This window comes from Falco peregrinus, chromosome 5 (genome assembly GCF_023634155.1).
Source record: "Falco peregrinus isolate bFalPer1 chromosome 5, bFalPer1.pri, whole genome shotgun sequence".
Taxonomy (NCBI): domain Eukaryota; kingdom Metazoa; phylum Chordata; class Aves; order Falconiformes; family Falconidae; genus Falco; species Falco peregrinus.
In genome coordinates this window covers 69,070,691-69,084,264 of record NC_073725.1, presented here as the reverse complement: position 1 = coordinate 69,084,264, position 13,574 = coordinate 69,070,691, and the positions used below count along the sequence as shown (strand labels likewise).

Sequence of the window (13,574 nt, the reverse complement as noted above, 5' to 3'; positions counted from 1 at the left end):
AGCTTTGGGGGTCCCATGTCACCCACTTCCCCCGAGTGTGGAGCCTCTGCCAGGGCTGGAGAGGGGCTCGCAGCTCCAGTCGGGAGAGAGGTTACAAGGCAGAGCAGCCCCTTGCAAGGAGAGAAGCTACTTCCTCAGGTCTGCAGCTACTGGGAGAGTCATGAGGGAGATACTTTTAACCCTTTTTTTTTTTTAATGCTGCTGGTATAAGTCAAATTTGCAGATTTTTGTATGCAGTTAGATTTGAGCCCAAGTCTGGAGCACAGGGAGCTGTAGCACCGCTCAGCCCTGAGGTGGGACATCAGGGTGCCCGCCACCTCCCAGAGAAACGTTTTGGGTGCGAAGCCAGCACGCTTCAGGAATGGGTCATCGGGAGAAGCAGGAGTGGTGTGCTCAGCACCTGCTGGGAGGTGTGGGGGATTCGGAGACCCCCAAAGCTCTGTCTTTGTACTTGACAGTGGGTTAATCTCCCGCAGGGAGCAATGAGAGATCCACAGCCCAGTCCGCAGTGGCTCCCTGGCCCCAGCCTAACAGCAGCCAAGGATGCTCAGCCAGCAGCCTCGTGGTTTGTTCGACCCCCTTGCCCACCCAACCGAGGCTGCTAATTAGCTCTAACAACAGGGACGTCTGTTCCTCTGAAATCACCAGCCTGAAAACCCCTCGGACCAATTTCTCCTCAATCCTCCTCCCTTGCACATCCATCAGGAATAACATCCACTTACGGTGCTCCCTACCCGCAGGCTGAGTTTGAACCAGTGACCTTGAGGTGAAAGCACTTGAAGACCCCCAGCCCCCACCCCCGCAGCCAGGCGCTCCCGGCAGGGTCTGCGGCAGCACTTACAGAGCAGAGATGGTTTTAGCAGCCGTCGCATCTCAGCAGCCCCAGCCTGAAGCTGTGTTGGCCTTTCCCACCAGAAACCTGCTTGCTCAGTGTCAGCGAGGCCGAGACCCCGGGTCATGCTGCAGGCACCAGCGGTGTTTCAGCCACCTCCTGACCGGGAGCCCCTGCACGGTGCCGGAGCAGGCATTGGAGCTGGGTGCCTGGTGCTCAGGTCGCCCAGGGTGCTGAGGCCAGGCCAGCCTCTGCCCCACAGCAGCAGCTCTGCACTCGCCATGGGCTCTGTGCCCTGGCTCTGCCCCTGTGGTGGCTTCCCAGAGCACTGGCTGCACTGGGAGCATCTGGCCCTGCACAGGACACCTGGTTTGGCAGGGGCCGGGGCTGAGACCCCCAGGCAGCCCTGCAGAGTCCCAGCCAGCAGCCAGAGGTCAGAGACCACCACCAGAGCTGTGCTCCTCTGCAGACCCCCCCAGTCCCTTGCAAGCCTGTGCTGGGAGCCCTGCCCCAGCCACCCCGGCTCATGTGCAGATAACGGCAGCATTGTCAAGCCCTCGCATTGTCTGCAGGTTCTGTAACCCATCCAAAGCTGGTGGTACCAGGCCTGGCTGGCACTCCCGGGATGGTGGGACATGAGACCAAGCTGCGTGCCAGCCCCTCCATCCCCTCGCTGCTGGGGATGCTGCTGGGGATGCTGCTGGCTGCCCCATGCCAGAAGGAACCTGCCGGGAGCCGCGGGGCAGGGGCCAAGCGGGGATGCAGCTCCCCCGGCTGCACATGCAGCACCCGGCACCTTCCTCAAGCCTCTCCCACCCTGGACCCGCTACAGCAGACGTGGCCCCAGCCCAAAGTGGGTCTGGAGCCAGAGCTGGTCCCAGGCCTGAGCTGGTTCAGAGAAACCCATCCCATCCCACCCTCGGACGCTCGCCTGATGTGTGCCCAGCACCGGCAGGACAGAGGCACAGCGGCCAGTGCTCCCCTTTGGGCTTTCACCAGGGCCCCTAGTTGTGCCACCACAGTCCTCCGACCTTGATGGGCAGCTGCAGGCACGGAGATCCCCTGCAACACAGCTGCCTTCCTGAGGGAAGGAAATTTACCCACTCCAGCTGGCCTGGGAGATACAGAGGGGAAGATGTTATCAGGGCAGAGCAGGCTCTGAAGCCAGAGGACAGCTCTAATTATTGAGAGCCAATTCCATTACAGCAATCTCAGCCCCAGGGCAACACAGGCCAGATTTTTCAGAGGGGCTGAGCGCCACAGAAACGGCTTATCCTCTGCCCCCACAGGAAAATGAATTATGCACATGTGGAAGAGCCCGGCAGCACCCACAGGGACCATCCCTGTGTGCCACCAAATGCCACCCCGCTCAGGCTCCAGCGGGGAGCCGATAGCCCTTGGTGGCACTTTGCTCCAGACCTCCTGGCTTTTCATCTGCAGAGCTCCCTGGTCCCTTTGCCAGCGCCCACTTTCATCTCGCTCTCCGGTTTATTTTGGCCATGCCTTGGTTCCGGCAGACTCCAGCCAGAGCTCCGGTGTGGGCACCCAGCTTTTCAGGGATGCCTGTGGGATGCCTGGCATCCCGGCGTGGGCAGCAGCTAGTCCTCACGCTGCCAGCAGCCACAGAAGGTGAGAGCAGGAGAGAAGCCAGAACCAGGGGTATCAACATTAACCCCCCTCCTCCTGCCTCCCAGAGAGGAGGGGACCCCAGGAAGGGCAGACCCAGGACACGCTCACTGGGAGGAGGGAGGGCAGCTCTCCCACAGCCGGCAGGGAGCCATGCCAGCACATGGGGAAACTGAGGCAGGGCCCAAATGTTAGCCAGCAAAGCTACCCCTTCTCCCCCACCGGTTGCCCTGTCTGAGGGGCAGGAGAGGGAGGGAAGTAGTTTAAAGTCATCTCAAAGGTGGCAAGAAAGCAGGCAGCAAGTCACGGCTTTAATCAACCTTCTTATTTCTTTATTTGAAAGGCACAGCTTGTACGTCCTTGATACAGCATTTTCAGTTCCTCTTATTATAGGTCAAGTGATTAAACACAAAAAGCAAAACAAGATCTTTCTAAAGGACTATATACAAACACCAGATTATTATTTAATTTTATTCTTTTTTTTTTTTTGTTCCATTTTTGTTTTTTTAGAAGACACGCTAGCGCACGGAGATAAGAACAGAGAAAGCTGCTGTATCCTCTACACAGGGGCAGGGGCGCAGGGATGGGGAGGACCAAGAGAGGCTCTTGGTTTGCCTGCCCCCCTGCCCAGCTGCCCGAGCCCCCCGAAGCCCCGGCGCCGGAGCATGTCTTACTGCCGCGGTGCCGCAGGACTGGTACAGAACAGATACATGCAGAACAGCAAGGTGCCGGCCTGGTATTAGTGCAGGAGGGGCGCGGGGAGGACAGAGCCGGGGCCAGGGCGATGCAATGAGATCAAGAGCGCACAGGGAGGGAGGACGAGATGGTTTCAGGGCAGGGATCCCAGCAGGGAGTTGTGCAGAAACTGTTAGGATCACGGGGCATCTTTAAATACCAAGGGGGGGAGCGGCAGGCGGAGGGAGCCACATGGCACCGAGGAGCTGGGACAGCCGGGGGGCAAGTGGCCCCAGAGCAGCCCAAGCCAGCTCTGGCTTGGCTCTCTGATGGAGCGGGAGCGGGGACAGGGAAGCCAGGCTGGGCACAGGGAGAGCACGATCGGCCACACGGGCACTGCTATGGCGCTTGCATTGCTGCGGAGCAGCCCGGCCGCAGGGATGGCGGTGGGGGCATCCCCCAGACGCTGCTACCCGTGGGAAAAGGCCTGGCAAGCTGCCACCAAACACAAGCCTCTGCGATTCTGCTGCGCAGCAACTAGAGAGAGATACTGCATCTTGCATTAACCCGCCCCCCCGCCCCCCCCCCCCCCCTTCCCGACAGTCCCCTCCCCCCGGCCCCCCATTCACTCTAATCTGATTTCTCCCCATCGTCATCTTGGTGGGCATCCCCGTCATGGCCATTCTTGTCCTCCTTGGAGAGGTGAGCCTGAGAGCCCAAGGCTGAGAGCGAAAGCAGCCCGGTGCCGGCACTGACAGCGGGGAGGGATGGGGGCTGGAGACCCACCGGGAGCGGAGTCAGAGGCAGAGCGAGGGCTTGGAGCTGCGACAGCTGGTGAGCTTGAAGCTGCTGCTGTAGAGAATGATGGACAGACAGGAACACAGGAGAGGGATATTGTCATTTTGAGGGCACTTGGACCCCAACCCAAGGGTCTGGCTTGCCCAGCCTGTGCCAGCAGCCAAGCTTAAACCAGAGACTTCAGGGTCCCGGAGAGCACTACGGCCTTGGTGAGCAGCAGGGGAGGGAAAAAGGGGGGAGGGGGGAAGAGATTCCAGAGTCCTTGGGCTGCAATAGCCTCAAGAGAAGACTCAACAGCACGTCCCCAGCACAACACACAGCCCCTAGCCCACAGGACATCTGGCCTCAGACTCTTGCATGCTCCAAGGATGCGGTTAAAGCCCTCCCGACCTTGACCAAGAACAGATGGTGTTTTCATGTCAAGAGGCTGCTGCTGTTCCTGCTCAAACCCAAAGCTCCTCTCCCTGCACCCTGCTGGGACAGGGCAGGAATCCGTAGCCCCCTGCAAACCCCTGCTCACATCGTAACAAATCTGGACAAAGCCAGCCTCACCCCAGCAGGGCTGCAGCACTGCATGCGGAGCAGCCTGCTCCCAGCACGGGGGGCACATCCCCAGGTCACGGCTCCCCTGCCCAGCTCTGTCTCAAAGGCCAAAGGCATGGATTCCACTCCCTCCAAACCCGAACTAAATATACATCACGTACACGGATGATGGAGTTCAGTTCTGGCGCTGTAACCTGCTTGGCTCGTTCAATGGCTCCCAGGACTTGCTGCTGATGCTGGCGCAGAGAGAACAGAGGAAATCAGGGTCATTTCCAGTATCACAGGGATGGAGATTAGAGACCCGGCCCTGCTGGGTCCCACAGGCCTGCTGAGGTGGCAGGGCACAGGCAGGTTGGTTAACCCCACAGCTGCGGACACCTGCACATGCTTCATTTGTGACCAGGACCTTACACCACCAAGGCTCACGGTAGCGAGGAGCAAAGAAAGAGGCACACTTGTCCCACTCCAGTTCCTCACCGCAGGGTTAAGCGGGTCCCCTCTCATTCCCATCCTTGTCCTGCTCTGCACAGGGCGCGGTGAAGGGCTCCAAGGTGGATCTGAGAAGCCCAGAAGGGCTCCAAGGTGGGCAGTGCCCCTCACCTGCCTCCCCTCTCCCACCCAGACCCCCTAACAAACAAAACAAGCCCTGAAATCAGAAGCTCTTGGGAAGCTCCTGGCTCCTTGGGACACATCCCAGGTCCCAACTGCGGCTGCTGGAAGACGTTGCTGTGGAAGAGCCCAGCACAGCTGCTCCGAACACAGGCAGGAAAACCAGCTGTATCGTGTACTTTATTTAAAGTAAAAGGACAACCGTACTTGCTCCTCTGAGAGCACAAGGTCTCCGAACACCAGGCCTGTCCACTGCACCTCAGCAAGTGGATTTTTCTTTCCGTCTTGGCAGCAGGACAAGGTTGGGGAGGGGGAAGGGATTGCATAAAGATGCAGGAGGTTTAGTTGTGGCTTTGTTATTAGGCAGCTCTGATCTGATCAGCAAGGCACTTTGTTTTCCCCGAGAACAGGTGGGTGGGAAAAACACAGCCTGTCCCCTGACCCCACAGCTAACCCAAACTGGGAACCACCACCTCCATCCCACAGCTAGTCCTGACCAAAACCCAGCCACGACGAGAGTCTCTGCAGGACTGTGTGGGGAGATGGACAGATACGGCACTAGAGGTGCTTCATCTTCCTCCTGCCTCAGGCAGCAGCTCCCAAGCCCTCCCAATTAATTTCTCTGGGGAGTGGGAGGAGTCCATCAGTTGCATTAATTAACGAGGCAGAGGAACCAGATCTCAAGGAGGAGCCATATGGAGGTATTTTTTTTTTTTTTAAAACACCCTCCTCCCCAGTTAGCCCCCCAGAGCTCCCACTGCCCATGCAGAAGTGGCCAACAACTCAGGGATCCCAGGAAGGGCAGGGCAGGGCAGAGCCCACCTTTGCCCCCAGCCCCCAGCGAAGGGGACAGATGGACACACCAGCCACCACAGAGTGCCCCACGGGCTTCTCGAACCAAACCTGTCTGGAAGGGCTCGCCCCCGCAGCAGGCACAGGCTGGGGCATGGAGCTGCCCACCCGGGGGGCTGCAGTGCCACTGCTCCCCCCTCCCCCCCCCACCCCCAGCCCCAAGCCAGGGACTTACCTCTTGTGAAAGGTAGGGTAGAACCTGTGCACAAATCCCATTTAGCCTCTTGACTATTTCAGCCTAGAAGGTGGGGAGAACGGAGAGGAAAGGCATCAGGCAGCTCAGGACTGCCCCCCCCCAGCACCGGCTGCCCCACCCCCTCCCCCCAGCACAGGCTGCTCCCCCTTGCCCCTCCCCAGGCAGGGCCCAAGCCCCCACATAGCCCAAAGAAAACACACTCCCCCCAGCAAGCTGCTGCAGTGCTGGGGGTGGGGTGGGGTGTGTCACCTTACCTGCAAGGCCCCTCCTGACAGTTACATGGATCAATGCTGCTGAAAAGGGCAAGTTTCCACTATTCTCTTCCCTCTCCAGGACTCTGATACTCATTTAATAAATTGGAAGCAACCAGAGAGGAAGCTTATTACAGACCCAGGTGGGGATGTGTTGAATGACACCTGTCACGCGGACAGTGCTGCCTTGAGACCCCTGCTCTGCCCCGGACACCAGCTCAGCCTCCCCAAAGGGAGCAGCCCCGGTGCAGACCAGGGGCTAACCAGGGAGACCACAGGGACCTGGCAGCTTCTTCACTAGCCTTATACAAGCAGGTGGCAAATTTTGGGGTGTTAAATGCTTTCCTCCTGGGTAAGAGTAAAGCTACCAGCTTTCTGCAAGTTACTTTCCAATGGAATCAAAAGAAATACAGAGCCAAAGGGTTTAGAGACACTGAAAGCAGCCGAGGGGGCCCTGCCAGCACCACAGGGGAGCGGACCAGGCTGGGAGACCGTTCACAGGACAGCAGGAAGGATTTGTGGCTCAGATCCTTTACCAAGACGCAGGTTTTCCCGGGGAAGCCGGTTTTGTGGGCTTACCAACGAGGGCGATGGGATCGGGGGCATCGAGTGCCTTTATGGGGAGCAGAACCGTGCTAAGAGGCTTATAACTAAGCCATGCCACACAGGTGACTTTGTGACTGGAAGCTGAAGCCAGACAGAGTCGGGCTCAAAGGAGGTTCATGTTGTTAACAGCACAGGTAATTAGCCACTGGGGATAATTAACAACTTAACCACCAGCGAGGGTAATGAAGAAACTTATCCAGGCTACAGCACAGTCTCCATCGCAAGGAGGCTTTCTTAGGGGGGTCTGCCGTCATCTTACCTAATCGCAGCCCAGAAGTGCTCTCGGGCCAGCTGCAGCAAGAGCCTGGGGGGAGCCAGAGGAGTTTTCCATGTCGGGGTGATCACAAGCCCTCCCAGGCACCAGGGAAGGCGGCAGGGCCAGGAGCCCACCCGAGGCCTGGGAGGAGGGTGGGAGGGACCGGGGGTCGTCTTCTGCCCTCCACCCTGGTTTTGTCTGCTGACCACCCCTGAGCTGCAGCTCCAGACCCTGCCTGCACTGTCTTGTCTGGTGCTGAAATACCTGCTCAGGCCCTGGGGAGAACTGGAGCGTGTCCACAGTCCAGCACCGCAATCCTGAGAGGAGGGGGGGGGTCCCTGCATTTCGAATGCAGCTCTGACATTTTACAGGCTCATGGCATTTCTAGTTCCTGAAATACCACTGAAGTGACAGAGGGCAAAGCACGGCAGGCAACCCACCCTCCCTAGGAATTAGAGCACTTGGAAACGCCTTCCCCCTACCTGTTTGTGCATTTCAATATTCAGCCCATAGGACATCTCGTAATACTGCAGAGTGGGAGAGAAAAGAACAAAAGAAACTGTAAGTCAAGTCTCCACCGGGTAAAGCAGGTCCAATACAGCAGTACTGGGAGCTGCTGCTTTCCTAGCAAGGTCTTCTACAAAGGCTGGGCAAGGATGGAAGGAGAGAAGAGGCCAGGCCTAGGAAACAAAACCAGCAGGAGGCAAACACAGACAAGAGACCCCCGCCGGGTCTAAGGCAGAAGCACTGAGCCCCGGCACCCCCTGCCCACCCTGCTCCAGCCTCATGCTGTTGCAGACGGAGACCTGGGAGTGACTGAGCGATGCTGCTTCAAACCTGGAAGAACGCTCGGGGCTCCAAAGAATTTCATATCCACAGCCAAAAAGAGAGGCAGACTGACTCTGCAAGCTTTGTCTGGCCAACGTCCTAAAGCCCACATGGCTGCTTCAGCAGCAAATGGTAGAGATCACAACTGGGCTTCATCTGGCAAGTAACATCCAGCTGCACACAACTCCAGCTGTTTGGGAAGAAGTTATGTGGAAAAAAACCACCGAAATCCCACAAAAAAACCCACCCAGAAAACCCCTGCACAGCAGCAACAGGCAGCTACAGAGCAATCTATTGGCAGGAAAAGCTAATTCCTGACCCCTGGAAGAAGCTGCTTTAAGGCTGATGTTTGAGAGTTTAGAAATCTCCTCTTGCAGCTCACAGGCTGCAATCGTGATTCTTCCAAAGGGAAAGAAAAATCCATGCCCATGCTCATTTAAATTCAAGGAGAAGATCACTGGCATTTTGGTACCAACGCCACAAGTTCGAGAAGCACCCAGCTTGGTATCGGCATGATCTCAGTCTGCTCTAACACCGCTGCTGGCTCTTGAGGCTTCTTTGCATTCTGAAGACTGAGCAGGAAGCAGGAGCCCGACCCCCAAGCTGCTAATTGTGACTTATTCAGAAATCAGAGCAGCTGTAGCAGCTTTGCACATTCACAGAAACCCTCCTCTTTGCTTCCCATGACTCGCTGTGGTGGGGAACGACAGCAGCTCTGCACGACTCCAGCTCAGCCACGCAGATGAGGCAGGAGCTGCTGTGCCTGCAAAGCCTTGAGTGCCGCACAACAAGCGATAGCCCTTCCCCTCTGCCGCCGCCCCGCTGATGGCAACGTGAATCAATTCTGGTGACTGTCAGCATTAAGCGGGGGGGGGGGGGGGGGGGGGGGGAATAAATATCTCTATCTCAGCCACACCTGGAGATGAGAGTCTTCATGCCGGCTGGAAGGCCAGGAAGCAGTCATTTATCAGTGAGAATGGGGCACACTTCTCCATTAATATAGAAGGAAAGCTGTGACCTCTTCTCCTTGTCCCCAGCCCCAAGCACGTCTCGCTCCCTACAGCCCTGGAGCCTGGACACACAGGCAGTGCAGGAGGATGGAGGGGCCAGCCCCCTTATTTCTGGTTTATAACGTCCTAACTCTGCTCTGAAGAGCTGCCGTATTCATTTCTGCATCTTATCGCTTCCTCCCAGGGCAGGTGCAGCAGCTGGCAAGCCGGCACCAGCTCATCTTCATGGACATTATCACAACCGCCCGTTAACTCCTTGATAGGAAAGGGACAGGTCACAGCCCTGCCTGGCATCCCTCCCCTCTGCCACCAGGGCTCTTCCACTTGTGGGAAGACAGAGGTGTTACCTGGCAGGCAAACTGTCCCCCTGCCTACAAAACCATGGCTGTTTCCCCGGCAGATTTCTCTAAATTTAGAGTTACGGCTAAGCCTGCTGCCCATGCATGGCACGACGTCTTGTGCCTTCACCAGGCGCTGCCCAGGGATTCACACACTTTGTGCTGGGACACACACGCACCAGTGAGACACGCTAGCGCTCAGCACCGTGGCTCCGCAAGGCTGCCGGGCTCACAAGAAGGGGCAGAGGGTTTAGCTCTCACACAGCAGCCAGTTTCTGCTTCCAACTCCCACCAGGCTTGTGGGATCCCCCAGCTTCAGGACTTAGAGCACCACTTTGTCTTTCAGCAGGCACGACTCTCCCAGAGCCCCCAGACACCTGCACACCAGCACCTTGCAGCTCCTTCTCGGGTGCGTAAGAGCTGTTGCTTCCCTCGGGGCACAGCGAGTAAGGTCAGGCAGGCAGCCAGCAGCAGGAGCAAGGACCCCATCACCACCCATCATGCCGTCAGCCACTGGGCCCATCAGTTCTCCACGCCCAAAAATTTCCTGTTACTTCCCCACATTTCAACAACCCACTGCATGCAGGCAACAAAAAAATACAAGAGAGCCAGCCCCGTTTTCAGAAGAGGTGATGCCAGCCCTGCCTAAAGACCTGCTGCTGCCCCGGGCGAAGGCTCCCTGCCAGGCAAAACCCAGGCACAGGCACCTGCTCGCCGCTGCAGTCCCCCCCGACACCACCCACGCACCCTCGGCTGCCGGGGCTGGTCCTTACCATGACGTAGTGACGCTGCATCTCTGATTTCTCACTGGCTAGTTTGTCACATTCCAACTTCAAGCTGAAAAGCCAGAAAACAGTAAGAAAACCACAAACAGGAGGTGAGAGAGTTGATCGCCACAGAGCAGCTGCTTCCTGCACGGGCCCCATCCTGGCCAGGCTGCCGTCTCGGACGCCACCATCCAGGCTCCTGGGCCACGCTGCACTGGCACGGCGGCAACTGTGGCAGAGCCAGCAGCGAAGGTGGGAGTAGGAGTACCACCAACACACGTTGGGGCACAAGGCTACCCGCCAGCTGGACACCAAACTCCCCCGGGGAAATCCTTTTGGCGGGCAGCAGAAAGCTGGGCAGAAGCAGAGGTGGCTGCCCAGGGAGGCATTTGCTTTTCCTCAACTGATGGCTGGCAGCTGAAGACAGCTTCTAGCACGCGCAAAAAGATGCTCCAAAACAACTTCAAAACCAAAAGCATTTCGGGATGGTGGGGGGGTAGGCCCAAGTGCAGCACATCCCTGCAGAAGAAAGGATTTTTTTTCTCTCCCCTAGGTTCTTCACACCCTTCAGAGAAAGTGCCGCTGCTCCCAGTGTTTTATGAGACTCCAGCTCACCAGCCGAGCAACTGCAGCCAGCATGTGCTGCGGTTTTATGTTTCAAACAAGAAACAGCTTCACCTACACAAAACCTGCTTCTTCTCCAGCAGATGAAGTCCAAGGGGGTGGAGTGGGGTGGGGGGATAGCCTCCCCTCCAGCAGGCACGGCTCTGGGGCTCCCCTACTCCCTTGCCAGCAGTGCCCAGAGACATGGGGACACCAGGAAAATGGCCATTTCTCAGCAGCTTTGCCGCCTGCTCCTGCCAGAAGGACCGTGCCACAGGCCTGCAGCCCAGCAGAGCCTGGGCCAGGGGGAAGGCGGCTGGGGAAGCCACGGCACCCGGTGCCAAGGCGCACGCCAGCACCCTGTGGCTCATGGCACCGGGCATCACCCCATCCATCGAACCCAAGAGCTCACGTTTATTTCTGCCACTGACATACACAAAGCAACAGATCATCAGTGGCCAGCTCTCGGGTCAGCAGCGTTTCCACACACCCCCCGCAAGAACAGCGGAAGCTTTTGGATTTAAGTGCTCCCTGCAGCATTTGCCGGCCAGGAATGGCAGCCAGCGAGGAGAACCGAGGGAGGACTCCCGGTGGGAGGCCTGGCAAGCCCCGACAGGGCCCTGGCTGAGGGGTGTGCGGGGGAAGGACCTGGGGGCTCCCCTCGACGGCACGGTTGACCCCCGGCCCTGCGCCCACCGAAGGTGACCCAAGCGGGGGACCCGTGTCCCCCTCGGTGCTCCTGCCGGTCCGCGCAGCCAAGCAGCGATGCGGGAAGAACCGAGGCGATCCCGGCGCCGCCGTGCAGCGCCCGCGGGGCAGCGCCGGGCCCAGTGGCACGTACCTGTGGTACTGGGCCTGCAGGAGCTGGAACTCGTCCTTGATGCGGTCGCAGGAGTCGGAGGTCGTGAACTTCAGCTGCTGCGGCAGGTGAGAGGAGCCCTTGAACAACAGGAGACAGCGCTGGGCGCCGGGGCAGGCGGCCTGCCCGCCCCGTCCCGTCCCGCCGCCCGGCTCAGCCCCGGCAGCGGCGCCCCCGGGGCCCGGCGCGCTCAGGCCCGGGACGCGCCCAAGGTCACCCGCGGGGCCGCCGCCGCCCGGGCCCTTCCCCGGGCGCTGCCTCCGGCCCCGGCTGTGGCGGCCCCGCCGGCGCCGTGCCCGACCGCGGGGGAGCGGCCTCTCCCCTCCCCCCCGCCCCTCTCGCTGCCGGCGGCGGGTGGCGCTCGGTCACCTCGGCCCCGCCACAGGGAGCCCGGGCGGCCCCCGCCGCCCCCCCCTCCGGTGCCCGGCCCCGCCCCGCGGCCCCGCCGCCGCCGCCCCGGCCCCGGCCGCGCCGTACCGAGTGCCGGCTTTGTGGAAACATCATGTCAGGCTGCGGCTCGGCCCCCGCACGCAGCGGCCCGCTGCTGCCGCCGCCCGCGCCCGCCGCGGCTCCCCGCGCCGCCGCCGCCGCCGCCTTTGTCCGCGCCGGGCCCGGCCGCCGCGGCCGCCCCGCCCCGGCCGCGCCGCTCGCCCCGCGCCGCTCCCGCCGCCCCGCCGCCGGCGCCTATTGTCTAATGGCGGCTGCGGCTCCGGCTCCGTCCTGCGGCTGCTCGGCACCACCTGCCGCCGCCGCCTCCCCGGGCCGGGCGGGCCCACGGCCGCCCCCGCCCCCGCCGGTCCCCGCCCCCGCCGCGCGGCCCCGCCGTCCGTGGGCCCCGGCCCGGCCCGGGCTGGCTGCGGGCTGTGGGCTGCGGGTCGCGGCCCGGGCTGGATGCGGGCAGGGGGCTGCGGGCTGGGGGTCCTGGCCCGGGCTGGCTGCGGGCTGTGGGCTGGCTGCGGGCCGGGGGCTGCGGGTGGTGGGCTGGGGGCCGTTGGTCCCGGTACTGGGGGCTGGGGGCTACGGGCTGTGGGTCCTGGCCCTGGCCTGGCATGGGGACTGTGTCTCCAGGCCCAGCCCGGGCTGGCGGTGGGTGGGGGGCAGGGGGCTGGGGGCTGGGGGCTATTGGTCCCTGTCCATGCTGGCTGGGGGCTGCGGGATGGGGGCTGGGGGCCGTGGCTCCCGGTAGTGTGGGCTGGGGGCTATAGGCTGGGGGTCATGGCCCTGGCCTCGTGTCGGGGCTGTGTCCCCGGGCCCGGCCCGGGCTGGCTGCGGGCGGGGGGCTGCGGGCTGTGGGTCCCGGCCTCGGCTGGCTGGGGGCCAGGGGCTGGCTGTGGGCGGGGGGCTGCGGGCTGCAGGCGGTGGGCTGGTTGCGGGCAGTGGGCTGGGGGCTGCGGGTCCCACCCAGGGCTGGCTGGGGGCTGCAGGACAGGTGCTGGGGGCTGTGGTTCCCAGTAGTGTGGGCTGGGGGCTACGGGCTGGGGGTCCTGGCCCTGGCCTGGCATGGGGGCTGTGTCCCCACGGGCTGGCTGGGGGCTAGGGGCTGCGGGTGGCATGGGAGCCAAACGGGGGTCCTGGGCTGGGTCTGGTGCAGCCACTCGGCTCCCCCTGGTCCACTGCCAGGCATGGTGGTCCCGAGGCCATCCTGGGCCTTTCCCCACTGGTGCCCCCTCCCCACTGGTGCCCTCTCCCTGCACCCCCTCCCCATGCCCCAGCTCCCCCGGGGCGGCAGCCTGTGGGGCCTCGCTCCCCGTTCCCTTGCACCGATGCTGGGCAGGAGCCCAGGTCATGGCTGGCTGTGGCGAGGGTGCGGGGGGCACGGGCAGCCCCATGGGGGCCTGGTGGGGCTTGCCAGGCAGACCCAGGCCCCCACAGCGGGATGGCTGGGCCAGGTCAGGTGTTGTGCCCGTTGCAGCTCTCGCCTGCCC

General features: G+C 61.3%; 1 protein-coding gene across 3 annotated transcripts; it reads right to left on the bottom strand.

Annotated features, from left to right (window-relative positions):
- Positions 1-2,768: 2,768 nt before the first annotated feature.
- On the bottom strand, positions 2,769-12,336 carry TLE5 (TLE family member 5, transcriptional modulator). 3 transcript variants are annotated; one of them, XM_055806161.1, is made up of 7 exons: positions 12,127-12,336; positions 11,632-11,729; positions 10,194-10,257; positions 7,727-7,771; positions 6,111-6,173; positions 4,636-4,710; positions 2,769-3,982 (listed from the first exon to the last, which is right to left on the bottom strand). In XM_055806161.1, exons 1-7 carry the CDS (start codon positions 12,151-12,153, stop codon positions 3,764-3,766), a joined length of 591 nt encoding a protein of 196 aa, XP_055662136.1. In that variant the 5' UTR covers positions 12,154-12,336; the 3' UTR covers positions 2,769-3,763. The 3 variants fall into 3 exon arrangements, with proteins under 3 accessions (XP_055662136.1, XP_055662137.1, XP_055662135.1); XM_055806162.1 differs by having other exon boundaries at positions 2,769-3,985; positions 11,632-11,708; positions 12,127-12,308; XM_055806160.1 differs by having other exon boundaries at positions 2,769-3,985; positions 12,127-12,297.
- Between the last annotated feature and the right edge of the window lie 1,238 nt (positions 12,337-13,574).